General features: G+C 42.7%; 1 protein-coding gene across 15 annotated transcripts in view; it reads right to left on the minus strand.

Annotated features, from left to right (window-relative positions):
- RIMS1 (regulating synaptic membrane exocytosis 1) overlaps positions 1-27,818 on the minus strand; it is a 753,464-nt gene that overhangs the window by 527,863 nt on the left and 197,783 nt on the right. For 14 of the 15 annotated variants that reach the window (XM_033935996.1, XM_033935980.1, XM_033935991.1 and 11 more), the window contains exon 2: positions 21,617-21,830. In XM_033935996.1, the coding sequence (XP_033791887.1) occupies positions 21,617-21,830 (214 nt within the window). Of the gene's footprint in view, positions 1-21,616; positions 21,831-27,818 lie in introns of those variants that run through there. The other variant, XM_033935987.1, reaches the window with a different exon arrangement.

A 27,818-nucleotide genomic window follows, 5' to 3' on the forward strand; every position in this document is an offset into this window, starting at 1 on the left:
CCATGTGGGGTGTTGTTGGGGGGTTGGGGGGAGGGGGGGTGGGGGTGTTGGTGTTGGGAAGGGTTGTGACCGAGTGCTCTTTTGTGTGGTTGTATGGGAGTATGTTTGTATATTGTTTTTCTTAAGGTTGCGATTGCAGGGGTTGGTTGACTTGGCTGCTTTGGAACATGGTATGGGTTTGGTGATGAAGTGCTTTTTTTTCTCTTGTATAAATGGATAAACTTACTTTGCTGTCTTATAATGTACATGGTTTGAATTCTCCACAAAAGCGACGCTTGTTATTTAAGGAATTGAGTCGCCTGAATAGTGCTGTTGGATTCATTCAGGAGACCCATTTTCAATCTCACTATGAGAAATTGCTTACACACAATAGCTATCCTCATGTTTTCCTTTCCTCTAATAAGATCCGGAAAAAGACTCAGGGGGTGGGTATTTTAATCCATAAACGTGTCCAGGTAGTATTGAGAGAGGTGGTGCGGGATGTTGAAGGCCGCTACATTCTGGTCAAGGCTGAGTTGGATGGCACCTTATATAGTTTACTGAATGTCTATGCCCCAAATGTTGGTCAGGGGGCCTTCTTTACGTTGTTAGAACGTGTGCTGTTGGATCATGTAGAAGGTACTCTCCTTGTAGGTGGAGACTTTAATCTTACCTGCTATCCTCAGGAGGATAATTCCAATTCTTCCATCCGTTATGCTAGAAGTGACAGAAGGGCTTTTTTGCGCTTTCTGCGTCGGCAGGATTTGATAGATGTGTGGCGTTATTTACACCCTGGCGCTCGAGATTACACCTTTTATTCATCAAAACATGATTCGTATACTAGAATTGATATGTGGATGCTGCCTCGTGTTGCTCTGGCCCCGTGCCCTAGCCTCCCAGTATTGAACCCCGTGTGTGGTCTGATCATGCTCCCTTGACTTTGGAGTTACAAGTTGGACTGGTTAGAGGTGGTCGTCGATTGTGGCGTATGAATGATTCTTTGTTGAAGGATCCCAGTACCTTGACTTTGTTAGAGGCTGATGTTAAGGAGTTTTTTGTTTTTAACGATGTGGCCGGCATTAATGTTGCGATACTATGGGAAAGTTTTAAGGCCACCCTTCGGGGTTGTTGTATCTCGAGAGGGTCGTATCGTAACCAATGTCGAGTTGCTCGTAGATTAGAGCTGGTGTCCCGCCTCCGGCGCTTGGAGAATGCTCATAAGAGAGCCCCGTCGGTGGCTGGTGGTTGTAGCGCTGACGGAGTGACCGGAGGGATTTACAGGAGCTTGATTTAGAGGGAATGGCTTGGCCCTACAGAGACGGAAACAACGGTTTTTTGAATGGGGTGGTAGGGCGGGTCGCTTGTTAGCTACACAGATCAGGCAAACTCAGGCGCAACATTCTATCACACGGATTCGGAATGGGTCGGGACAGCTTTGTGCAGATGATGAGGCCATTCACCAGGCTTTTTTATCTTTCTATCGGACTCTGTACTCTCCGGAGATTGAAGCCACGGAGGGGGAGATAGATGCTTTTCTATCTAACGTAACCTTGCCTTGTTTGGCGGAGGTTGATGCGGAGTGGCTCTCTTCCCCTATTCAACCTGTTGAGGTGGTGGCGGCTATACATCATTTAGCTGCTTCTAAAGCACCGGGTGCTGATGGTTTTTCGCCCCTGTTTTATAAAAAAATGGAGGCCCATATAGTCGCTCCTTTGACCAGATTGTTTAATTCTTTTTTGGAGGGGGATTGTTTGCCGTATTCGTTTCGTCAGGCTGCGGTCTCTCTTCTTCTTAAACCCGGGAGAGATCCCCTCCATTGTGGGTCCTACCGCCCTATTTCGTTGTTAGGAGTTGATTATAAGCTGTTTACCCGTATTTTGGCAGTCCGGTTGCAACGTTTTTTGCCTTTCCTAGTTCATGGTGATCAATGTGGTTTTATTTCTGGGAGGCAACCTGGTGATAATATTCGGAGATGGAGTGGCCCATCAAAATTCTGTTCCAGCTGTCTTGTTATCAGTAGATGCTGAAAAAGCCTTTGATAGGGTTTATTGGCCGTTTATGCTAGCAGCTTTAAAGAAGATGGGCATTTCGGGAGCTTTTCTACATTGGGTGACCTTATTGTATGCTGCTCCGGAGGCTTATTTAAGGGTTAATGGAAGATATACTGCTAATTTTATGATTCGTAGAGGAACTAGGCAGGGGTGCCCTTTATCGCCGCTGATTTTTGCGTTGGTTATGGAGCCTTTAGCAGCTGCTATACGTGCGAATGCTGATATTCAAGGGATTGTGGTGGGTGGCGAAGAACATAAGATCTTACTGTATGCTGATGATATTTTGTTTACCTTGACCCACCCACATCTTTCTTTGACGGAGGTGCTTCGTGTTTTGACTATGTGGGTGTGGTGGCTGGCTTTAAAATTAACATTGAAAAGTCTGAATTGCTTAATGTTTCCCTTCCGGACTTGTTGGTAACGGACTTACGTGCTAAACTTTCGTTTCGATGGGCGGCTAAATCCATTAAGTACCTTGGTGTGCGTATATCTCGAAGACTCTCTGACCTTTTTGAATTGAATTACCCTCCGTTGTTACGAACTGTGTTTGCAGATCTGGATCGCTGGGAAGGATTGAGGTTGTCTTGGATGGGTAGGATTAGTGCTTTGCGTATGAATGTGTTGCCTCGTTTTTTATATTTGTTTTCCTGCCTGCCTCTCTCAATTCCTAAGCGGTTCTTACTTAGGCTACAACGGCAGGCCTTTGCTTATATTTGGACACGTAAGCCTCCTAGGGTGCGGAGGGAACGTATGTATTGGGACAGGTTACATGGGGGAATGGGTGTCCCTGATTTTACTACATATTATTATGCGTCCCAACTGCAAGTGTTGTTTCATTGGGCTTATCCCTCCCAACGCTGGGTTTCTCTGGAACAGGCTCTACAGCCAACCTACCCATTGGCAGCATTGCCTTGGCTGTCTTTTGATATCCTTCGGGATTTGCAGACTGGGACTTCTTATGGGATGGCGTGTACCTTGCAGGCGTGGAGCCGGATTCGACGAGCTTGGTTCCCACGTCAGCGCTATTTTTATGCTACTCCCATTGGATTTGCCCCTGATTTTTTGCCTGCTAGGGATACTGGGATTTTTCGGCGTTGGGAAATGGAGGGTCTTCGGGTCCTGGGTCAGTTGGTAGTGGGTGGACATCTGGTATCCTTTGCTGCCTTGCAATCTTTATATGACCTACCCTCAACGGATTATTTCGCCTATGTTCAACTTCGGGATTTTATGGTGAAGAGGGTGATTCCTGAGTGGGAAGGGGCAGACTCTGCTTTTCTTCAGGTTTTTAGGATGGGATTTGGAGTGGGCCTTATTTCACGTCTTTATAAAGCTCTTTTATACACTAGGCCTCAGGCTCGCACATACGAACATCGTTGGGAAACCTTGTTGGGAAAGACCTTTGATTATCAACAATGGGACCGCCTTTATGGTACATTGCTAAGAGTTTCTTTAGCGTCCCCCTTAGTTGAGCAGGGGTATAAGATGCTATTTCAGTGGTACCTTACGCCGGAAAAGGTGCACCGTTTCTATCATTGTGGAGATGGGCACTGCTGGCGTAACTGTGGGAGTCTGGGCACTTTTGGGCATGTTTGGTGGGATTGTGCTATGATTGTACCTTTTTGGAAGATGGTTCAACAACTGATGATTGATGTGTTACACTTACCCATTCTATTGCGTATGGAAGTATTTTTACTTAATTATCCTTTGGGGAGTTTGGATGTTGATCAGAATCATTTTGTGGCCCTAGTTGATACGGCGGCTAGACTTACTGTGGCCACATATTGGAAGCGTGCTTCTTTGCCTTCTCGTGCTGAACTGTTAAATAAGATTGACCAAATTTACTTAATGTCTAAATTGACTGCTTTGAATAATGATTCCTGTGGTACGTTTCATCGTCAGTGGTCTCGTTATGGCTCCTGGCGGGGTCTTTTTTGAGTTATCCTCTTTTTCTTCTTCCTTTGTTTCAGGCTTATGCTGTATCACTCGGTTGGGGGTGGGGGGGTTATGTTATTTTCCTATGGGCAATGTACTTTTGCTGTTGGCATGCTGCCTGTGTACTGTTGTTTCATTTTGTTGAATAAAATATTAAAATATCAAAAAAAAAAAAAAAAAAAAAAATGAGAATTAAGGAGGAGGCTATGAAGTCCATGAGAACCTGCATACAAACAGGTATGCACCGGCATACAAACAGGTAATGATAACTTTGTTGATCAATCAAATAGACAGGACTATTTTGGAAGCCTTAGAAGCGGTCTGACAGTTAGGAGATCGGGGGGACTGGGGACCTCAAAATACTTTTGATAAAAAGAAAAAAGGGACAATCCAATTCAAACAGGCTATCGGGTGTCTCGGAGGAATATGTTTTTGAAATTAATAAAAGATGGTGTAAAGGGGGAAGAAATAGATGGGGAAAATACAAGGACATTATGGGAAATGTACAAAAGTAGAGGACTGGGAAAGAAATCTATGTCTCAAGCACAAATGAACAAAGGAGAGAGGGAGGATATTTTGGTGCCAACGGCTCCCCCTGAGGAAACTGCTTCCATTCTTTATCCTGATTTAAAAGGGTGGAAGTGTTGGGAGGATCAATAATGTGAATGCCGAGCCTCAGTGTTTGCCTGGACCAAATTAGAACAGCGTCCGCAGGTAGAGATAAATATTTAGTAGAAATCTGGGGAGCAAAAGGTACAAGCTGTAGTGGACACTGGGGTGGAGGAATATAAATATCAGGATTGGGGGGAAAATTATACAAGCAGGAAGAAAAAAAAAAAATTACAAATTTTAAAATTGGACAATTACCAATTTGGGAATAATCAATGAGATTCCTTAAAATATAATAGGGCTAATCTCCACTAAAATTGTAAATTCCTATAGTGGAGCAATGTCCAGAACAATTTGCATTCACTTGGCAAGGGAGGCAATATACATCTACCAGACTACCACAAAAATACTTGCATAGTCCCACTTTTTATCACAAGATTATAGCAGAAAGTGGGCAAAAGGATGCCGAGAGGTGATAGGGAAAGTTAAACAGAAGATTGTAAACTTCCCTTCTCCCCAAAGTAAAAAACAGACTTGGGCCTTTTTGGATTCTGGAGGCAACATATTTCACATCTGGGGTAACATATGAGGTAGGTTGGACAGTAAAAGAGTAGAAATATTGCTAAGTGACCTTTATAATGTATAAAGTTTTGTTAGATAGTATAAGGAAGTTGCACTCCAAGTGATTTTGCAAATGTGTCTTTTACCTCAAACACTAGCATTGTGAACCACTGTACCTGCACGTAAACTTTTCTTGTATGTTTTATAGATTAAAAACGTCCCTGCTTGCATTCTCTTATGATTGTGTGACAGAGCTTTGAAATGGAAGAAAATAGAAAGAAGACCAGTAAAACTATATAGAGCAATTAACTTAAGTTTCTATCTCTCTTTCTTTTAGAAGCTTAGTATCCAGACATGGTCAGGAGAACCAATTTCACTGTGCCATATTTAAAATACTTCCAGCACTGTGACCTGATAGTGGGAATCTAATGGATACCAAATTTGTTTATGACTCTTTTGATTAATAGTGTGCTTATTTACAGATTAAATTCAACCCTGAATCATTACCGAAGGAAGAAAGCATGCCGGAGCTCTGTGTTTGTCTATTTCTGTTATGTGTTGTCTGTTTTAGCTTATGAGGTATCCCCAATACACATCGCACATTGGCCATTTCCAGAGTTTATTCCACCCCTTATATTAGTCCAAATGGTACCATATCCCTTTCCAAAAAAGATTCCCCCACATACAAGAAAGTATCTTATGAAAACCATGCTCACAATTTTATGCGATGGCTCATACAGCCCAATTATATTTTAGTTAGGGGTTATATTATAAGAGGATATCTGAAGAGAAAAAATTAGAAAGCTTTATACCTGGTAAAATGGTGCTCATTGGTATATGATATTTGCTAAATAAAATAAAAAATGGTCTCTCTTTATTTAACTTACCAGGTATAAACAGTGCAGTGCACATCTCTGACATAAGTTATTTTGATATTACCATCAGTACGTGTTTATGGTCTCTTTTAAGTGACATAATAATTATGTCCAGAACATAAAAAGATGTATTTTCTGAATGTCCTACAGAATACCTTTAAGTGCATTAGTGTTGTTTCTCTTATCTCACACAAATACTACCTTACACACAAGTATTGTGTCACATGTTATCACATTCTGTACATAAAGTGGTTTTTCTTCTTTTTCTTTTTTTTCTTCTCGTTTACCACTAGGGGTGTTTATTGTAACTAAAGCATTGAAGCTAAACAGTCATGATGAAATATTTTCCTTGGAAAATCACGTACTGGGAAATGTTATTCCATATAGACTTTCATCCCTTTGTGATAGAATTAGTCAGCTCTGCTCTCTTATTCTTATGATTTGGCTAACATGCTGGGTTAAGAGAAAATTTCACCAGATCGAGAAGATGATGACCCGAAACCAGACATACAGTGCCGTGCCATGACGCTATTATGTGGCACCGACTTGGGAATAGAAGTGAGCCTATATCCTACCACTTCACATTAGGGCTGGTCTCTGGGGGTGGTACACTTGACTCTTACGTGAGTGAAGGCATGTGAGTGGCATAGCAAGCCTATTGAAACTGGAGCATAGCCAGACCCTAATCAAAGCTGCTAAGAAAAACGGGATACCAGATAACTGCAGTGATCGATGGTGAATATGAAGCTACCCTAAATGTATGTAAGCCATGAGTAAGAGCACAGATATAATATTAATAAGATTATTAATTTCCATGATTCCCTATACGTGATACTTGGAAAAATGTAGAACCTGAGGTATAGTAAATACTATTGTTTCTGAAATACTGGCTGGCAAACAAGCATATTTTAGCTCCAGAGTAGCAGATGTATTTAGATGGGAAGGTGAATGGGTGCCAAATGCTGTATCTCATTGATTTAAAACCACATCACATTCTGTACCCTTAGATAGAAAATGGTGTAATTTTGAAATGAAACATTGTGTCCTTTTACGGTGATGCATTTAACATTGGGACCCCAATTAAGGTTTCCCACTTACAATTTGTGCCAATGGACCATTCCACCGCAAGGTTATACCTTTATGCAAAAAATATCACATAAAAATGTTTGTGTTGCTAGCACTACTGTTAAACTTGTGATTCCTGCTATTCAAGCTCCCTTTTCAGTATCAAATGTGAATATTAATTTTTCTATTGCCGATTGCCATCTATAAAGAAATATAGCAATCCTATAGATACTGAATTTTGCAATACTAACTTGCATTCTGTGGCAGATCACATTGAAGCTACCACTGCACACCCTTGGTGGAATGCTTTTACTAGAGAGAGGGCTATGGCACAAAAGGTGTTTCTTCATTCCTTACTCTAACTATCCTTATGTTACACATTTCTTAATTGTGGGTTTACCTATTGTGTATACAAACGGACACTCTCTCCCTTTATTCGGATGATTTCTTTTTGGGAGGTGCAGACTTGAGGATCCAGGGGTGGACTGTTATGCCTATGAACTACGTAATATGTCTCCTCAAGTCTGCTTATCTGATCTGGGTGTTGCCAAGACAACATCAAAGGTTTCCACAACAAGTATATGCTATCTTGACCTTTTTGACCTGGGAGTTGCCCAAACAGCATCAAACGGTCTCTGTAACACCTCCTTGACCTAGGTGTTGTCAAAACAAAGAACAAAAGACCTGAATCGTAACAAAGGACGCTAATTACTGCAGGACCAGCCATTATACTATGAGCTCAGCAGTTTTCCTATATAAGAACGGAATACTGCCCCTAACATTAGAATCCAAGACGTCTCCAGGGATACAGAATCCAAGACGCCTAAAAGGGATAGTCTCCCGTTTTTCTACCCACCTATCAATTGCAGGGGTTCCCAATTGTGAAGGAGGTCAATGCCTGGAATTACGGTGAAGTTATTTAATTCTTATATATATAATAAAGGGTTATTGTTTATGCTTTTATATTGTCTGTGTGCTTTTCTGAGTGTCACTGATCATCCCATCTGTCAGAAATAAGTGGCGGAACACATGCTGTGACAGGGACGCCCCACCCAGGGTACCCTGCCATAAGGAAGAGATAGTTGTGACTTGCACACCCAGATACTGTGGCTCCCAGGCCACCCCTTTGATTAGCGCACATTGATTACCAGTTGAACACAGAATCAGTTATAAAATCCTACTTTTAACATTCACAACAAAAACAAACACCCAACCAGATTTTATCAACAGACTTTTAATTCCCTATAATACATTCAAATCTCTTCGTTCAACGCCTCAGAATCTTCTCGTTATACCTTCTTTAAAATTAATATGTTGCGCTCCAATAATTTTGCCGTCACTGCCCCTACTCTCTGGAATTCGCTGCCTAACCACTTGCGTGGTGAATCCGATTTAAAACAATTTAAGGTAAAATTAAAAACATTCTTGTTCCAAGATGCCTTTGGATAACAACTGTCCTTTTAAGGACAAAATTAAAGTAAACTGTTACTTTTTACCCTAACCTATTGTACTTTCCTTTTATGTTGCACTTTTCTATAACGAATGTAGTTCTTCCCCACTTTCTATTGTTTGAAGTAGGACCAAACGTTTTATCTGTGCTTTATTATGACACTTGGATTTTATCCAGTATCCCTTGTTTTTATATGTTTTTAGGTTTTAATATGTTTTTATGTAATTTTATATTATACAGCTTAGAAACCTGATTAAGCAGTTTAAAAAATCTTTTAATAAACTTGAAACTTGAGGTACTAAGTTCTGCCCAATAACTGCCCCATGTGTTTCCTTAATCCTTAGTAAAAGAAAACAACAAAATAATGTCCATATGAAAAAAAAAAAAACAACAACACACTTTTCTTTGTTTAGGCTTCCCAGTGCATTCTTTTATTCAGGTCAGATTACCTCATGCACCGGCCTTTCAATTCATACATCTAATTTGTAATCCACTTAACAGCAAATATATTTCATCTTCTCAGGTTTGACTTTTCAAACAGACCAACAAAAACTTTGAATCCATACGTACTTATTAGCATGTCAGTTCCTCATGTTTGTCTTTCAAAACTGTCCCCCCCCAAAAAAAAAAAGAAAATAAAAATAAAAAACAAACTTTCCTTCGTCTATGCTGTGTAGCATTAACCAGGCTCTTATTGTAACTGAATTGGTACCAAGCCCACTTTACCAGTCAGCTAGGCAGGGCAGGATTAATTTGTCGAGGGCCCCTAGGCACACAAGTACACTGGGCCCCCTGCCCCGCCCCACCCCACCATGCGCCCAGGCGGAAACAGGAAGCTGCATCAGAGGGAAGCTTTGGGCAAGCAGCACCGCTTGCACAATTACAGTTCCCGTTGCCTTTCTTACCCGCGTTGCTTGCTTGTCTTACTATCCATCATTGGGTTGGGGCCGTGTTGTTGATCGGGGGGGGGCGCGTTACCAATCGGGGGGGGGCCCATGTTGCCAATCGATGCTGGAGGGGCCCATCGCCGTTTGGAAAAAAACAATGTTGAAGTCCTCCTAAATCGGGCCCCACTTACCATTTTGGGCCCTAGGCACGTGCCTACTTGGCCTATTGGTTAATCCTGCCCTGCAGCTGGGGTTTAGGGAGACCTGCGCCCTCAGCTGTAACCTCCCTGTCCCAAAACAGAGCACTGTACTCTCTGTGAGATTGTTGCAGCCACTGCCCACAAACCCCCAATCTCTGGTATTAGTATTGGCCTTAATGCTCTGTAAACTTTAACCACCAAAATCACATTCAAAAAGAAAAAAACTCTCATACAGTTCCTTTAGGCAAAAAAAGATTTCAAAGTTTCAAATGGCTTTGCTGGAGCCACACTTCACAGTATGCAACTCCCAGAGAAAAAGAAACAAAACATTCAAACATTTTAAAGTTCAGGTTACTCTAACCTTGTATTAGGGCAGTCAGCTGATATCCATGGTGTCCTCCACCAGCCACTGGGGATCAGAGGAACTTTCCAACTCCATGTAGTGGTCTGGAGGAAAACTGGCATCCAGCTGCTTTTCCTCCTCATTCCGTTCCTCTTCCATCTCCCAATCATTTAAGCATGGCTGGGGTCTGTTCACAGATTCTTTCTCAGCCAACTTTGGGGAAAAGGAATCTCTCTGGCCTTGACCCTCCCCTTTGCTCAAAGCAGTTGCATTCTTAAAGGGGCCTTCCCTTTCATACCTGGGCTCTGGTCTGGTGTCTCTTAAAGGGACACTATTAAACCTGCAAGGTCCAGGTTGTTTCTGTTTTCCTTCCTGGGGGATTCTAGCCTTTAGGCTGTGCTTAGGGGTAGAACTGGGGAAATGATAAGCACCTGATTCTAAGGTGGAACTATGCTCATAAGAACATAATAGCCTTACTGGGTTAGACCAATGGTCCATCTGGCCCAGTATCCCGTCTTCGGGGAAGCCAATCCTCCCATCGCATTCAAGGCATAACTAGCAAAAACCCAAATAGTAGCAGCATTCCATGCTACTGTCCCATGTCTGTCTCAACAGCAGACTATGGACTTTTCCTCCAGGAATGTATCCAAACCTCATTTTTTAAACCACATCCTCTGGCAATGCATTCCAGAGCTTAACTATTCTCTGAGTGAAAAAATATTTCCTCCTATTGGTTTTAAAAGTATTTCCCTGTAACTTCATCGAGTGTCCCCTAGTCTTTGTAAATCTTGATGCAGTACAAAAAAATCGATCCCCTTGTACTCGTTCTACACCACTCAGGTCCCTGCCACAATGCATATTCCAACTTTGTAAACTAGGGACTTTAGACATACTGTATATGAAACATAAATGTTTACATGTCAGTTTATGCACATATCAAACATGAATAGGATTTGCTAAATAGGATCCATAGTGATGCACACACATATAGAGAAACATATATATATATATATATATATATACACACACACACACACACACATTTATTCATATAGATGTCTCTACCTTTAGTAAAGATTACAGCAATTACACAGACTTAGAAATGGTATATTTGAGAATAACGTCCATGTATAATGTGCTCACAATAGTGTGATTTTTTTTTCTTTTATTTATGTTTTCCACATACCACACAGGGCTTAATTTGTAGAAAAAAAAAAAAAGTGGAACTTTGGATCCCAGAGAGGCTTGGGTGGGCCACGAGCAACAGGAGAAGAGGAACTGGATTAGAGAGTAGTGGTTATTCTTTGCCCTACTGCAGGTTCACCACGTCCCCTTTTCTTCCCTGCAGGCTGCGTGTAAGAGAAGGGATAGAACAGAAGGCTCCTGCTGCAATGGAGTCTGGAAATAAGTGGTAGAACTTTGTCCCTGGTCATTGCATAAGACCATAAGAATTGCCAAACTGGGACAGATCAAAGGTCCATCAAGCTCAATATCCTGTTTCCAACAGTGGCCAATCCAGGTCTCAAGTACATAGCTAGATTCCAAGTAGTAAAAGTGGGAATAAGCAGTGGATTTTCCCAATCCATCTCAATAATGGCTTATAGGACTTCTCTTATAGGAAATTATCCAAACCTTTTTTAACCCCTGCAAAGCTAACTGATTTCACTACATTCTCCGGCAATAAATTAAGCCCTGATAATAACATATCTTTCATATTAACCCCACTAAGCTTAATATCTTATATAAAATTTTTAAATAACAGTATAGTCACAAATAGTAAAAGAAAATGTAGATTCTAACCACTTTGTCCTCCTTTGAGAAAGCATCCAAGGAAGCAGAGAAAAAGAAAAGAGAATAAAAAAGAGAAAAAGAAAAGGTAAGCAGGCTTTAATAGGCAGATATTGGAGGGGGGAAAAAGCAATTTTAATAAATCTCTGCAAAAGTTTACACAAGAAAGAATGTAAATTAATATAATAGCATCAGAGAACCTAAAAAGCAGGCAGTGCATGCACAAAAAAATTAATTTCAATACAGATGTTATACAGTATGTCAGCAAAAAAATGAAGACTACAAAGTACAAAAAGCTGTAGTTCTAATCAGTGGTACTACTTACATAGACAATGGTTTTTAATTTCAACCAATATCTGTTTTAAACCATAGAAAAAAATGTACAGTAAACTCTCAGTTAACCAGCACCCATGGGGATTGGGAAGATGCCGGATAAGTATAGTTTCTGGTTGCTTGAGAGATACTATTAAAAATAGGTCTAACTACTGTATATACTGTACTTGAATATAAACTGAGATTTTTGGCCCCAAAAATGGGCCAAAAATAAGGGTCTCGGTTTCTATTTGAGCCTACCCCTGAAGACCACTGTCACTTCTGTCTTCCCACTTCAAACTCCCCCCTCAAGGCCACAATCAGTGCTACCCTCCATTCCACCCCCCCCCCCATCAAGGCGCTGCTGTCCTCCCTTCGCATTCATGATTGGTGCTATTTTCCACCTCCTCCCCCACTCACCAGCACTGTGCTTACCATTTGCATGCTGGTGCTGAAAGAGCCTACTGCCAATGTTCAGTGATGGACATTGCAGGGCCTTGAGCATCTGTGCATACTCAAGGCCTTCCAGCTCCCGCCCTCTCCAAGATTCTCATGAGATTCTTGGAGAGGGCAGGAGCTGGAAGGCCTTGAGCATGCACAGATGCTCAAGGCCCTGCAGTGGCTCAGCGTTGAACATCGGCAGCAGATTCTTTCAGCCAGGGCTGTGGAGTCGACAGATAAATCTTTCGACTCCGACTCCTCAGTTTCTGGTATCCACGACTCCGACTCCAGGTACCCAAAATTGTCTCCGACTCCTCGACCCCCACAGCCCTGCTTTCAGGACCAGCACACATATGGTAAGCACAATGCTGGTAAGTAGGGAAGGATGTGGACTGCATTGCCATTTTGAGTGCGAAGGAAGGATAGCAGTGCCGATGGCCTTGGGGGGGAGGGAGTTTGGAATGGAGGGTAGCAGCGATGGTGGCTCTGAGGGAAGGGTTTGGAGTGGAGGGTAGCAGTTAAGGTGGTCTCGGGGGGGGGGGGGATTCTTTTGCTGGTTGCTTGAGAGTGGTGGTTAACTGGGATTATCCTATTAGTAGTCTGCTAAAAGCTTTTGATCTAGAAATATTTTGAGCACACTAGAAAGGTTACAGGTATCCTTACCTGTTGTTATGTTCTGAGATTCTGTGAATACCTTGTTTCATCTCATTTTTAGGCTTTTAGATGGTATTTGGAAAAGTAAATTCATGGTTCAGATCAGGATATGGAGAATTCCCACAGTATTTTAAAAGAGCCTCTACTAAATGTGGAGTCTCTTTTAAAATAGATGCAGGGCTGTGTGATTAAGGTTGTCCACATATAGCAGGTGCAGCAATTTCAAAAAGCTGCAAGTTGGGGGAAAAAATGTCATGTTGAGGGAGGAGGAATGAAACTACCAAAACTTGAATCCCCCCCCCCCCCCCCAATAGACTAGTATAGGCTATTCGCATAGTACTGCACTATTGCTGTACTGGTGCTTTTGCCTGTCTCAGCTCACACTGCAGCTGGAATATGGAGAAGACCATTGACTCTAAAGTGTCCACAAAGCTGTGATCTTCAGGCTGCCAGTCGAACCAGGATGGTCTCGGGGCTAAAGGGTCTCTCGTACAAAGAAAGACTGAACAAATTGCAGCTCTATACTCTCGAGGAGCGTAGGGAGAGGGGAGACATGATTGAGACATTTAAGTACATCACGGGACGGGTCGAGGTGGAAGATGATATCTTTCTTCTCAAAGGACCCTCGAACACAAGAGGACATCCGCTCAAACTCAGGGGAGGGAAGTTTCGTGGAGACGTCAGGAAGTACTTCTTCACGGAACGATTGATAGAGCATTGGAACAAGCTTCCAGTACAGGTAATCGAGGCCCACAGTATCCCAGACTTCAAGAATAAATGAGATACCTATGTGGGATCACTGCGAGGGTCATACCAATGAATAGGGTCACTAGGATATAGACTTAATAGAGCAGGTCAGTAGAGTTAAGGGGGCCAGTAGACTTAAAAGGGGGTCAATGGTATGGGCAGACTTGATGGGCTGTAGCCCTTATCTGCCGTCATCTTTCTATGTTTCTATGTTTCTATGAACCAAAGCCAGACTGAGACCTCATAACCCCACAAATCCACACACTGTGACAGGAGGAAGAAAATGCAGCTGGCACCCACTAAAGCCCATTCCAGACCACCACGAGGACAAACACTCAAGTGCCTGATGAATCAGGGGCAAGCCTAGCTTCCAGGGGAATGGTCTCCGAGCTCCATAAATGAAAATGCAGGCCATCTAAACAGGTTCCCTAAAAGGGTTTCCCTGTTAGCTGCAGACTTCTGCTCAGCGAGTCTGCATCTTCTCCCAGGCAAAGGTGCCCCAGGGCTACTAGGGTCCTCTTGAGCACCGAAAGCCTCATAATTTTGATAAAGACCTGAAAATAATAAAATATATTCAGAGCAGTTCAGAAAGACACCTTCTCAACTTGCTAGCAGAAGGAAAAGCTGAAGGGCTGAACATCGCCCAGTGACATAAGGAATACATAAGGAGGCTTGATTGAACAGAACACAATACAGGGATTCAAAGTAGGTTTGGATAAATTCCTGAAGGATAAGGGGATTGAGGGGTACAGATAGAAGTAGTGATAGGTTATAGGATGAGTTTTGGAACCACTGACAGGTCATGGACCTGATGGGCCGCCGCGGATGCGGACTGCTGGGCGCGATGGATCTCTGGTCTGACCCAGCGGAGGCAACTTCTTATGTTCTTAATAGGAGTTGAAAAATGTAGATGATTTCTTCTGCAATACTTGCAGGTTTGCAGAGAGAACTCACTTGTCAAGACTCACATCTCTTTTGCTCTGGAAATTTCCATATTGATAAATTGGGGAAGTGGCAGGGAAAATGGTAGGAACCGCCCCTTATACTCAGCATAAGGTATGATGGCAAGGCCCGCACAGGAAGCAGATTTTCGGGCACAGGACATGCTGATGCCGGCGATGCCGATGCGGAGGGAAGTAAGAAGAGGGTTTGGGTGGGTTGGGGGATCTCAGGTGGCAGCGGGGGGGGGGGTGCCCGATGGCAGCGGGGGGGAGGTGCATGATGGCGGCGGGGGGGTGCCAGATCGTGAGGGGGAGGGTGCCCGTTCACGGGGGGGGGGGCGGCCTTCCGGGGTAGCAATGCCGGTTCTCGTGGGGGGGAAGGTTTGGGGTGGGAACATATCAAAGCAAGTTTCCCTTACTTCCTATGGGGAAACTTGCTTTGATATACGCGCATTTTGGATTACGAGCATGCTCCTGGAACGGATTATGCTCGTAATCCAAGGTACCACTGTATATGATATTGCAGTAATCTAAGGTGCTTAAGATTAGAGACTGGACCAGCAATCGAAAGGAGAGAAGTCGAAGTAGTGTTTAATAGTACAGAGTTTCCAGAGGGTGCAAAAGCATTTTTTAACCTGAGCATTGGTATGGTCGTCAAAAATCAGGCATCGGTCCAGGATGACTCCAAGAATTTTAATGGTGGAATTCATTGGGTAAGTTAGCCCGTTTAATTTTAGAGTGGTATTCGTTAGTTTGTGGTTGGGACTTGCGAGGAAAAGCTTAGTTTTTTCTGGGTCTAGTTTTAGTTTGAATTGTGTACTACATGTATTTCCTCTGGATTAACTACATGGGCCAATGGTGAGTAAAACAGTTAACATACAGGATTTGTGGCTGCCAAATGGTAATCTTGGCAGTCATCATGCAGTAACTACAAAATTTTACTACACTTTGGTGCTTATTTTAAAATAATTATTTGTATTTTAGATATTCATAAACCGGAGCTTAGATCTTCAGACTGCATAGACATCTAAATCCCAATTATATGAACGCCCAAAGCTGTAGAAAGTGCATCTGGAAGGGAGTTTGGTCTGAGCATGTTTTGGGTAGAACCTGGGTGAGATTTGGGCAGGCTTAAATTATAGTTGTTCATTCCCTATTGCAGAAGAGGAAGGGATGCCAATGTCCAAAAAGGTACATGTTGGGAGTTATGCCTGCTACTTTGAATACCCAGGAGGCTCTTTAGGTAGGATTTGTAATTGTTTGCACTCACCCTGTGTTAACAGCAAAACAAAACATTGGGTAAATACAAAGCTTCTGCCCACCATGTCCCCTTTACTGATTGAAACTTCACAAAATAGATCTAATAAAATAAAGTCCATTTCAGGAACATCGTCACTCCACAGTTTTTTTTTTGGTCTCTCTTGGATTTTTTTCTCTGTGGATCTTTTGGGGTCAATTTTCTTTGATTTTGTCTTGTTTGTATCACATTGACCCATCATGGCCTTCCAAACTTGGGACCACATACTTAGCTTCTCAGAGGAACAATTACAGAACCTTTTGATGGATCTACCCCCTGATGAAAATGCACCTACTCTTTTAGAACAGTGGGAGGACATCATCTCACTCAATAAAGAAGTCATCAGACTAGATTTATACCATGCGTTCCTTCTAGAGTACTGCAGAAAACAGATAATACCACGTGGCCTGAGGATCATAAAGAGCCCGATGATGTTCACTAATAAGCAGGACTTTTTAAATGATTGGCGTAAGATTTTAAATAAATGCTCCCTATATTTGATGATTTTACTGATTCAAACTTCACAAAATAGATCTAATAAAATAAAGTCCATTTCAGGAACATCATCACTCCACAGTTTTTTGGTTTCTCTTGGACAGCTATCAGTTGAACAAGCAGCTGGCTTAAAAACCTTTAGGTAAGGGGAAGATGTTTCAATGAAACATTTGTTAAACTGAAGTGGGGTTTTGATTTTAACATATATGCTTCTGTTGCAGTGTGATTATCTATATTATCACCCCAACCCTGCGGAAAGACATTGAAACGCGTCAGAAGAGGTGTAGCTGCAAGAAAGCTGTTATAAATTAATCTCATGCTATATATAAGTAAAGATTCAAATAAACATAATACAGCAAATTTAAAAATTTAAAGTAAAAATTATACAAAAAATAAGGATCAATGAAGAATGGAGTCTTCAGGGGTTAAGCTGCTCAGAAGATTATTTGAGGATCCTTGTAGTAATAAGTATTATATAATTTATTAGATCTGCTAACAAGAAAATCGAGGGTTCGTTTGAAAATAAATATATGTGTGATGTTTACTCATGTAATCCTAAGCATTTTGTGAACACTCTGGGTGCTGATGCCAATCCAAATAGTTGCACTTTGTACTGGAAGTGGCAAGTTCCCACTTGAAAGCAAAAGTATTTCCTGTGGGCAGGTAGGATGGAGATATGGGTATATGCTTCCTTGAGATCCAGAGGGTAGAGCCAATCATTCTTGTCTAGCAGTGGCAGTAGGGTTCCCAGAGAGATCATGTGAAACTTCTCCTTCACTAAGTATCTGTTGAGAGCATAGAGGTCTAGAATTAGATGGAGACCTCCAGTCTTTTTTGGTATCACATAGTATTTGGAGTAGAACCCTCTGCCTTCTCCCCCAGAGGAACTTTTTCTATGGCATTGAGCTGGAGAAAGGGGATCTTCTGATGGGAGTTGAAAGAGACTCTTTTAGAAGATAGTTCAGATGTTTTCTCTGAAACAAAGGGCATAGCTATGGCTCACCACTTGAAGGACCCAGTGATCTGCTGTTGTAAGGGCTCAACGATGATAAAAGTGGTTGAGTCGACCTCCTGTGGGTACAGGTTGAGATATGCTGGCAATGCTCTCTATTATGGAGTTAAAAGGACTGTTGTTGTTTGGATTGAGACTGTGACTGTTTCTTCTGCTGATTCTGTTGTCTAGGATGGCTCTGATTTGATGAGCGAATGGATAAAAAGGTTGGTTATACTTTTGTTTAGAATAGTAAGTTGAACATTGGGGTGGTATTAGGATATATCCTTGTCTGGTGAAACAGTCAACTTGGTAGATGACAAGGTCATCATGCAGTCAGTGTGTGTTTTGATTTTTTGTGTTGGCTCTTCAATACAGTCTCCAAAGAGGTTATTTCCTATACAGGGAATGTTGGAGTCTAAGTCTGAAATTCAAAGCTATGTCTGCCTACGCATGGCTATAGAGACTGCTGAGGTGCGAGAGGTGAAATCAAAAGCATGAAAAGTAGAGCGCTCCATGTATTTCTTAGTCTCCAGGAGATCGTTTGTCAAATATTGATAAGACTTAAGATACTCCAGTGATATATATTGCTCATATGATGACATTTTTTGGATGAGTGATTTCATATAAAATGTCATATAGAAATTATAGTTTAAAATTCAGTTGGCTAACATAGAGCCCTGGAATACTCTCCTTTCAAACTTTTCTAAAGTTCTGCCTGATGGAGTACTTGCATAAGTTCTGGTACTGTTTGATCATTTAAAGATAGACTCTGTGACTAAGAACTAGTGTTGTAACTGTGGTCTGTCAAAGCCTAGACGAGATTGATTTCTGTGAAGAGTGTCCAACTTATATGGAGCCACTGGGATAGAGTAGTGACTTCCAGTTTTTAAATATGGTTTCCTTTATTAGATTATGGAGTGGAACCTTTATGCAATCCTTAGGCCACTAGGTTTTGATTCAGATTTTCATGAGGTGATCTTTGATGAGGAGGTGGAGGAGATAGATCAGAAGGAATCCTGTAGGATTCATATGCAGAGAACTCAGGATAGTCACTAGAAGAGCATAGTGACAGATCTGAATTATGCTCCTCGATGTCAGCCCTTGCAGTTGTAGATCATCTAAGTAAGCGTCAAGGAGAGTGTGAAGGTGAGCTTCAAGAACCACATTGAGGTGAACGTTGAGAGGAACATCAAGACGAGCATCAAGAATATGACCATCAAAGAGAGTGTCAAGATGAGCATCAAGGAGAGTGTTGAGGCGAACGTTGAGATTAACATCAAGACAAGCGTCGAGAATATGACCATCAAGGAAGAGTGTTGCCTGGAGAGAAGTAACTAGATCAGCATTAAAAAAGTGTGGCATAAACTTTGGCTATTAACAATGTTTGATGAAAATGAACCTGAAGGGGAAGACTTTGAAGGTTTCCAAGTTAGTGATAAAACAGTGATTATATCAAATCTCATTGCTTATACCAGATGTCTATCACCTGAAAATGTTAATAAGTTAGAGGCAGCTGATATTAATGATGTACTGAATATTGACAAAGATTCACCTGTTGTGCATTCTTTCAGTGATGGCGAGATTGCTGAAATGGTGCTAAATAGAGAAAAGCCTGAGGATAGTAGTGATGATAAAGACCTTCAGAACACCAGAGAAAAAATCCCTATAGATGTGTGATGGGGTATATGTCCCATCACGTGAGAGAGTGCTTCCTCAAGGGAGGGGCCTAAGCCTCTGATTGGCCCTGATGCCTAAGGCCCCTCTCATAAGGGAGGTTTTAAACAACCTAGGCCATTCAAAGCCTTAGGCCCCTCCTAGGGGAAGGCCCACCATTTTGAAGAGGCATGCCTGTTGGCTGGAGGGAGTAGGCATCCTTCTGGCCAGTGATCATACGCATGGTAAGGGGGAGGGGGTGGGGGATCTTTGGAGGTAAGGTGGGTGTCGGGGGGCATTGCATGGCGGGAGGTAGTGGGCATCTCTCCCGCTGCCAGAGCGGTGTCAGGTGGGTGATTGTTTTGATGTCAGCAGCAGGAGGAAGTGGGTATCTCTCCTGCTGCAGGGGAAAGAGTAGAAGTATCGGGTGATTGTGCAACGTGGCAGGAGAGAGTGGGCATCTCTCCTGCCGATCTTCAATTTGGGTTTTGTTTGGGAGGGAGAGGTCAATTTGGATTTTTATTTTAATTTGGGGGGAGGGATCTGAGCTGTCAAACCTTATTTTCCCGTCAGTGCCTGAGCCAATCAGCACTCAGGCACTGATCAGAAAGTAAGGCAACAACAGTTCAGACATGTCGGCAAATTTTGGCTGCAAATGTGGCACAATGAGGTTAGAGAATCATTTGGCGATTATAGAGAATTGCTCGGAGTGATCATTTTAATTTTGATGACCTCATTGTGCTACATTTGCATGGCAGTATCGAAGACTGCTAGAAAACTCAGAAAAGACCTTGGTGAGCTGTTTTGATAATCTGCCACTAAAATACATGCACGCTAAACCAACCGGTTTAGCAAGCACGTTAAAGGCAGAATTTAGTTATGAGAATCTGCCCTTCAATGCTGAAAGTTACAAATCAAATATAGAACCTTAGTTTGTTTTAATGGGAACAATCTATTCTCTGTACAACAGCACTGTATAACAATTGTATGGGTGGAAGTGATATAAAAATGAACAAGAACAAATCAAAAATATTCAAAACAAATATTAACGTACTTTACATAATGAGGGAAATTTTATAACAGGGCATCTGGTAAGAGTCTATTCATAGTTTAAAGGAACATAGGTGCCTACTTTCCTTTATAAAATACTAGGTTAGAAACACCCAACATAGAGCTGATATAACTGAATGTGTCTACGTGTTGAAGATACATGTGTAACTTACAATATGATATATGTTATGTCACGGTCAACAAATCCTGGGCACCAGGTCGCTATGGTGCCTAAAAACTGTACCCTGGTGTCCGGGATTTCAACAGAAAGATAGTTTCCCTCCTTTTGCATAAGGACTGCTTCTCCTGCCTCGGCACAGCAATCAGGTTCTCCATAGACTTGAACCCCATGGTGCAGGAAATTTGGAAAGTCATGTGGTTTCAAGTCTCGTGGGACTTGAAACCCCAGACTTCCTGAACTTCCTGCATCACGGGGCTCAAATCTATGGAGACAGGTGATAGGTGAACAAAAAGGCAATTGCCTCTTTGCTTCATCTATCTAGAAGGTGCTGTCACATGCTTTGGGAAGGGAGACTATTGACTTCTGCAGTGATAGCATAGGCACCTTAAGGAACTGATTTACTAAAAAAATTTTGCCCACAGGAACAAAATAGAGGGGGATGATGAAACCTTAGTAAGTCAATTTCTAAAAGAGCTACTGCTAATCAATCTGGGAGGGGATTCCAAACCATCTTCCTCCCTCCAAAAAAAAAAAACAAACCCTTCACTGGAGACAATGTTGTTGGAGAAGCAAGACAGTTCTTAAACATTGGCTCCTAAGCTTTTGGTCTGAAAGGGATCCTAGATTTAATGAAAATTTGTTGAGGCTGGCCTGTGTTATGCGCATAAGTAATGTAATGTAATGTAATTTATTTCTTATATACCGCTACATCCGTTAGGTTCTAAGTGTAAGTCCTATCCATGCTCTGCCCAGACTCTGTGTGCTCCCACTCATAAACGATACATTATGGAGCCCTTTTATTAAAGCATAGCATATGATAATGGACATTAGCATGCGCTAAGTGCCATGTGACCCACATGTATAAAATAGGATGTGCAGCATTTAGCGAATACTAATGTTTACTAAGCTTTAATTAAAGGGCCCCTATATAAGATATGGGCATTTTTATAGAATGGTGCTTAGGAAGAAAATTGGCTTTTACATGCATATGTGTACACACGTGTGTATACGCCAGTATTCTAATGGCATGCATGCATATCTGGTGCCACAAAGATGTCTTCTTCATCGAATTGCCACCATTATGACAAGCTAGCACTTAATCCACACTTACGTTGTTTGATCGGAGAGAAACACGGCCTCCACATCGGGCACAAAATTTTGTCCGACAGTAAGAGCATAAGTGACCACAGCCATCTGCAAACTTTGTTTTGTGACAGATTCCACACGTTGGCGCATCATCCTTGTGTTCTCCTGGGTGGCGACGGGTATCTTCACCTATTTTTTTTATTTGCTCTTTGTAGCTCTCAAACTGTTGATGTAATCTCCTGTACGGAAGAACAATACATTTACAGTAAGAATATCCATATTTGCTTTTGGGAGAAGCATATTTGTATACTTTGGGACAGAGGTATCAACAAAAGAGAGGCAGTTGCGATCCACAGAATGTAGTTGCAAAGAGTAACAACTGATTGAATTGTAATATAACGCCTTCTAAAACTATCTTCAGTACTGAATCTATTTCATCTTCCAGTTCTATAATAGGATCTCTACTCAATTTTTAGTAAAATTTTCTGTCTGTATTTTGTCTAACTTCTCTCACATAAACTTCCATGTTCATGTTGCTAGGTTGGGTTTGTTTTTTAAGTTTCTCTCTCTTTTGAATGTTTTAGCTATTATTATAATCTGTTGGTTCAATAATTTTATTATTCGCTTGCTATGTTATATCATGTTACTACCATGCTTGCTTTTACTATGATTTTAATTAAATTTAATTATTATAGTGGTTTGTTTGTATGCAATTCTATTATTTATTGTAGTTTGGTTTTTCATTTGAAATTTGTTAAATTAACAGTTGCTTCCCCCTGAAGCAGCCTGCCATAGGTGAAACATGACCACATTAGGCAATTTTAACAAAAGTATGCTTTGCTTTTTTTTTTTATTTTAACCTCTTTGATCCATTGTTGCTCTTCGCAATTTTGGAACAAATATATCAAGGTCATATCTCAGATATTAGACAAGTGAATAGAAGAAGAGTCTTAGGGAGTCAATTTTAAAGCCATCTAGCTAGCTAATAGGGAATCAGATGGCTGCATCAAAGCTGCAGCGACTTCGGGGAAGTCCTGCTGGCTCAGCAGATCGTAGAGTCCCCTGCACTCAATCAGCTTAACCAGCAGGCAGGGGCTGCTTTTTTTTTTTTTTTTTTTTAATTAAATAAAGAAATTGCATGAGCCCAAAACCAGCACCCCCTGACCTACCCCCTATGACACCATGCCCCTAATACTCCAGACATCAAGCCCCCCTTTCTGATACCCCTGACCCCTCCCCCCACTCTCCCCAAAAAATCCTGGTGGTCTAGTGGGCTAGAGTATTAGGTTAGACCCCCCAACTCAAGGACCCTCCACCCCTGACATCTCCCCCACCCTATACCTTTTGTCGAAAATCAGGCATGAGGGATACCCACTCCCTCCTACCTCAAGGGCTGCTTCTTTCTCCTGGGGCATCCTGAGATGCACTGAGAGGGGCCTAAGGCTCTGATTGGTTCAGGCACAAAAGGCCCCTTCCCAAGGGAGGAACCAGGATGCATAGGGAGGGAGAAGGGCTTCCATTTTGAAGAGGCAGCCCTCCCAGTGTATGCCTCCCAGGATGCACTGGGAAGGGGAAGGGCCAGCATTTTGAAGAGGCGGCCCTTCAGACAGGAGGGAGTGGGCATTCCTCATGCCTGATTTTCAACAAAAGGTACAGGGGTGGAGGGTCATTGAGATGGGGGTCTGACACGACACCTTCCCCCCCCCCTGAGCTCAAGTGGCAAAGTAAAGAGGTGGCGATGGGACTTGAAGTGGGGTGGTTCCCGATTTTGGGTCCCTCTGCCAATAGGGCTGCGTTTTGATTTTTTTTAATGCAATTGTGCATGTGTTGTGTGTCAGAACACATGCACAACAGCTACTGGCAGTTCCAGAGCTGCTGGTAATTATCAACTGGAAATGGGATGTTCCCTTTTGTGCATTGCTAAGGGAGCTCATTTAAATACTAATGAGCTCCTAGCAGTGAATTTGCATAGGGTTCTCAGTGGTAAAGGGGGGTTTAGGAAGGGGGTATATAGCTGGGGGGCGCTCCCAGCATTCCCTAGCCTCGCTACACCACTGTATCAAAGGATATGAATATTGACTCCTGCTTGCCTAAATTTAGTTGCTCAAATTCTTAGGGAAAAGGACCAACACTTTTGTAAACTGACCAAACTTACCAGCTAAACTTATCCCCCTAATTTTCACTTGGCATATTGATTTTTAATTTTAGCTGCCTAACTTGACAGCAAAATCTGGGTGCTGACAAAGCAGGCCTAAATCTAGCAAAATTCCTGACTGCTTTCTTGATCCCAACAATAACTACAAAACCCCAACACACCATTACCAGACACTTCATTTTGAGTTTAAAAGACTACTGCTGGATTGAGATACTTTCCCTGCCCCCTTCCCAACTGCCACTCCCTCATGCCTTCTTCTTGCATCTTTTAACCTCCCCAGTCTCACCTCAACTAGAGCCAGCAGGAGAAATCACTTTTATTTGAAAAAGTCTGTACCATCCTATGTTTCTAGGGTACTCACTCCTTTCTGCCCCTCCCTTAGAGACAAAGTACCCACACTCATAGAATATGATATGAATGTGACATAAAGCACCTCAGCACAGCTGCTGACTCTGCTCTAGAGCAGTGTTTTTCAACCTTTTTACACCTGTGGACCGGCAGAAATAAAAGAATTATTTTGTGGACCAGCAAACTACTAAGACTGAAATTTAAAAAACACATTTCCGCCCCGTCTCCGCAAGCTCAGTCCCCGCAAACCATCTGATCCCATCCGCACAAGTTTCAGTTATGATTTTATATTGAACATATTTTATTAAAGTATTAAAAAAAACAATATTCTTTACAATTGTCATTTTATAAATATAAATATACAGAGCAAGGACCAACAAAACCCCTGTCTCCCCTCCCCTTCATATATATCCCCTCTACTATCAAGAAAACTGAACAAGCCAAATTATTATAGAATGCTAACACAGAAATATCATGCTAACAAAATACTGCAGTCACACATGACAGGAATAGTGTTAGGGGAATGCAACTAGGGCAACTGCCCCCTGGTCCAAGAGAGCCCTAAGCCAGCTAGAAGCTAAAGAAGCACTCCGCACTCCCTGGGCTTTACAGTCCCCAGTTATGTCTCTAGCAGGATATATATTTCAAGTCTGATATATTCTAATGACAAAATAGAAATAAAATGATTTTTTTCTACCTTTTGTTGTCTCTGGTTTCTGCTTTTATCTTCTTTTCACTCTTTTCCTTCCAGCGTCTGCCCTGTCTCTTCAGTCCAGCATCTGCCCGTTCCATCCACTGTCTGCCCCTTCCAGAAACTGTCTGTCTCCCCCCTGCCATCTCTCCTCTAGACCCCCCCCCCCTTTGGTCTGGCATCCATCATCTTCCCTCTGTTCCCTCATGGTCTGGCATCTTTCTCCTTTCATCTCTCTTTCCCTCCCCCCTGTGGTTTTTAGCATCTCTCTCTTCTCATTTCCTCCGCTCAGATCTGATATCTCTGGCATCTCTCTATCTCCTTTCTCTCTTCCCTTCTCTGGTCTTCCTTCTTTATTTTCTGCCTCCATCTAAATTAAATTCTTTCTTACTATGCAGTCCTCAGTTTCCCTCTTTTCATTATGTCTACCCACAGCATGCCACCCCTTTCCTTCACCCCTCCACTATCTCACTATCTTCTTCCCCCATCTAGCATATGTCCTTTTTCTTTACCCTCCTTCCATCCAGTATGTGTTCTCTTTCTCCACTTCCATTCAGCATTTGCTCTCCCTTCTTCCCACTTCCATCATCTGCCCTCTTTTCTCTCCCTACTTCCATCATCTTCCCCTTCTCCCCACTTCCATCATCTGCCCTCTTCTCTCTACCCCTTCTCTCCTCACTTCCATCATCTGCCCCTTCTCCCCACTTCCATCATCTGCCCTCTTCTCTCAAACTCTCCATCTACCACAGACCCATCTTTCTCCCTTCCTCACCTTTCCGATTTTGGCAACAAGATCGGCAACGCCCCCTCCCCCCCCCCCCCCCCCCCCGCGATGACACTTAAGATCAGCAACGGGCCTCCTTCTACCCCCGGCATCAACAGAACTTCAGATCGGCAACACGGTGCTCAGTCAAAAGCGGAAACAGGAAGCTGAGTCAGAGGGAAGCTTTTGACGTGAGCACTAGAGAATGACCCAGGGAAAAAAATCTGTATCCGTCACTGCACCATCCCCTTCACCACTCTGTCACCGCCATTCCCTTCACCGCCCCATCACCGTAAAGGTCGCCGTAAAGGTCATTTCTGATGCAACTTCCGGTTGCGTCAGAGACGACTTTTACAGCAGCCATATGCAACTACAACACTGCGGCTGCCATAAGAAGACAGTTTAGACATCGCCGGCACAGGGCAGGGAGGTTTGTCGGACCAGACCGGGCCTGGGGGGGGGTGAAAGCGTCACAAAGGTAAGGGGGTGTGTGAAAGCGCCACGAAGGTGGGTGGCAGTAAGGAGGGAGAAAGCGCGATAGGGACCGGGTCGGCTGTGCACCCCCCCCTAAGGCTGTATCCGGGGCAGACCGCCCCCCTCTCCTCACCCCCCCTTGGTACGCCACTGGTGCCTGCTATCCTTGGATATCACCTGCTACAAATAACTATGCTTTATCTGAGAACAAGCAGGCAGTATATTCGGTGACACGTCAAAACCGTGCGGGACATTGCCATGCAGACAATCGCGTGCAGACAATCCTGCGTGTCGCCTAAAAACTGTTACTGTTCGCGCTCAAAGGGAGTGTGGGGGGGGGAAACCCCAACTAAACAGACAACTGTTCGTGCTCACATTAGGGGTGGGGGGAACTACACTGAAAACTGCCGATTACCCAAAAACCGAAGGAAAATGGCAGTTTACAGTGTAAGGGGGGTTTACCTCCCCCCCCATGTGAGCGCGAACAGTTGTCAGGTTAGTTGGGGGTTACACACACACACACCCTCAGCGCTAACATTTACAGTTTTTAGCCGGCATGCAGAAGTCCTGATGTTGGCACATCAATGTCCCATGCTGTTTCATTACGGAACCATATATTCTCATGTGGGTTTCCCTAGCTGCCAAGATCATGTTTATAGGAAGATGTGTTGGTTTTAGCATGAGCTTGGCAAAACCAAAAGGGTTGGTAGGGAAGTTGGCATTTAAATGGAAAATATATTTTGAAGAACTGCTTGGCTAAACCGACTATCCCTTTTGGAATGATTGTGTAAGCAATAGTGGGATGTGAATGTGTGAATTGAGGACCAGGTGGCTGCCTTACAGATGTCCACAATAGGAGTGGAACGTAGATGAGCCACTGAAGTTGCCATCACTCAAACTTTATGAGCAGTGACTCGGCCTTCTAGCGACAGCTCAGACTAAGCATAGCAAAAGGAGATACAATCTGCTAACCATATTGCGATGATTCTCTTGGTGACAGGAGCTCCAAGTCTGTTGAAATCAAACAACAAGAATAGTTGAGTGGAAGTTCTGTGAGGTTTGGTCCATTCCAGGTAAAAAGCAAGAGCATTTTTGTAGTAGAGAATGACACGGGGACAAATTTTTCCCCGTCCACGCGGGAACTCATTTTCCCCATCTGTCCCCGTGAGTTCTTTTCCTGTCCTTGCCCCATTCTTGCAAGCTCCATCTTCATCTGCACAAGCATCAAACACTTTAAAATCATAAATGTTCGAGGCTTGTGTGGTTAAGGCAGAGCTTACAGGAATGGGGCAGGGACAGTGACAATGGCAAAACTCATAGGGACGGTACAAGGAAATTGAGTTCCTGCGGGGATGGGGACAAATCTGTACCTGTGTCATTCTCTAATTTGTAGTCCAATGTGTGGAGTGCAGCATCACCAGGGTGAGAAGATGGTCTTGGGGAAAAAACCCAGGAAGAAATATAGACTGATTGAAATGAAATTCTGAGATGACTTTTGGGAGGAATTTGGGATGAGTGCAAAGAATATTGTATAAACTGGATCTGACACAAGTATTTGAGGTTCTGACACAAGTTCTTGAGGCTCACTGACTCAGGGTACAAAAGTGATGGAGATGAGAAATACTATTTTCCAAGTAAGATGCTTGAGAGATGGTTCAAAAGGAGGCTTCATCAGAGTTGGAAAGGATAACATTAAGATCCCAAGCAATTGGAGAAAACTTGGACTGGGGGGTTTGGTATGAAAAAGGTCTTTCATAAATCTGGAAACTATAGGATTTACTGATAATGGCTTTTTA

Source organism: Geotrypetes seraphini, chromosome 3 (assembly GCF_902459505.1).
Source record: "Geotrypetes seraphini chromosome 3, aGeoSer1.1, whole genome shotgun sequence".
Taxonomy (NCBI): domain Eukaryota; kingdom Metazoa; phylum Chordata; class Amphibia; order Gymnophiona; family Dermophiidae; genus Geotrypetes; species Geotrypetes seraphini.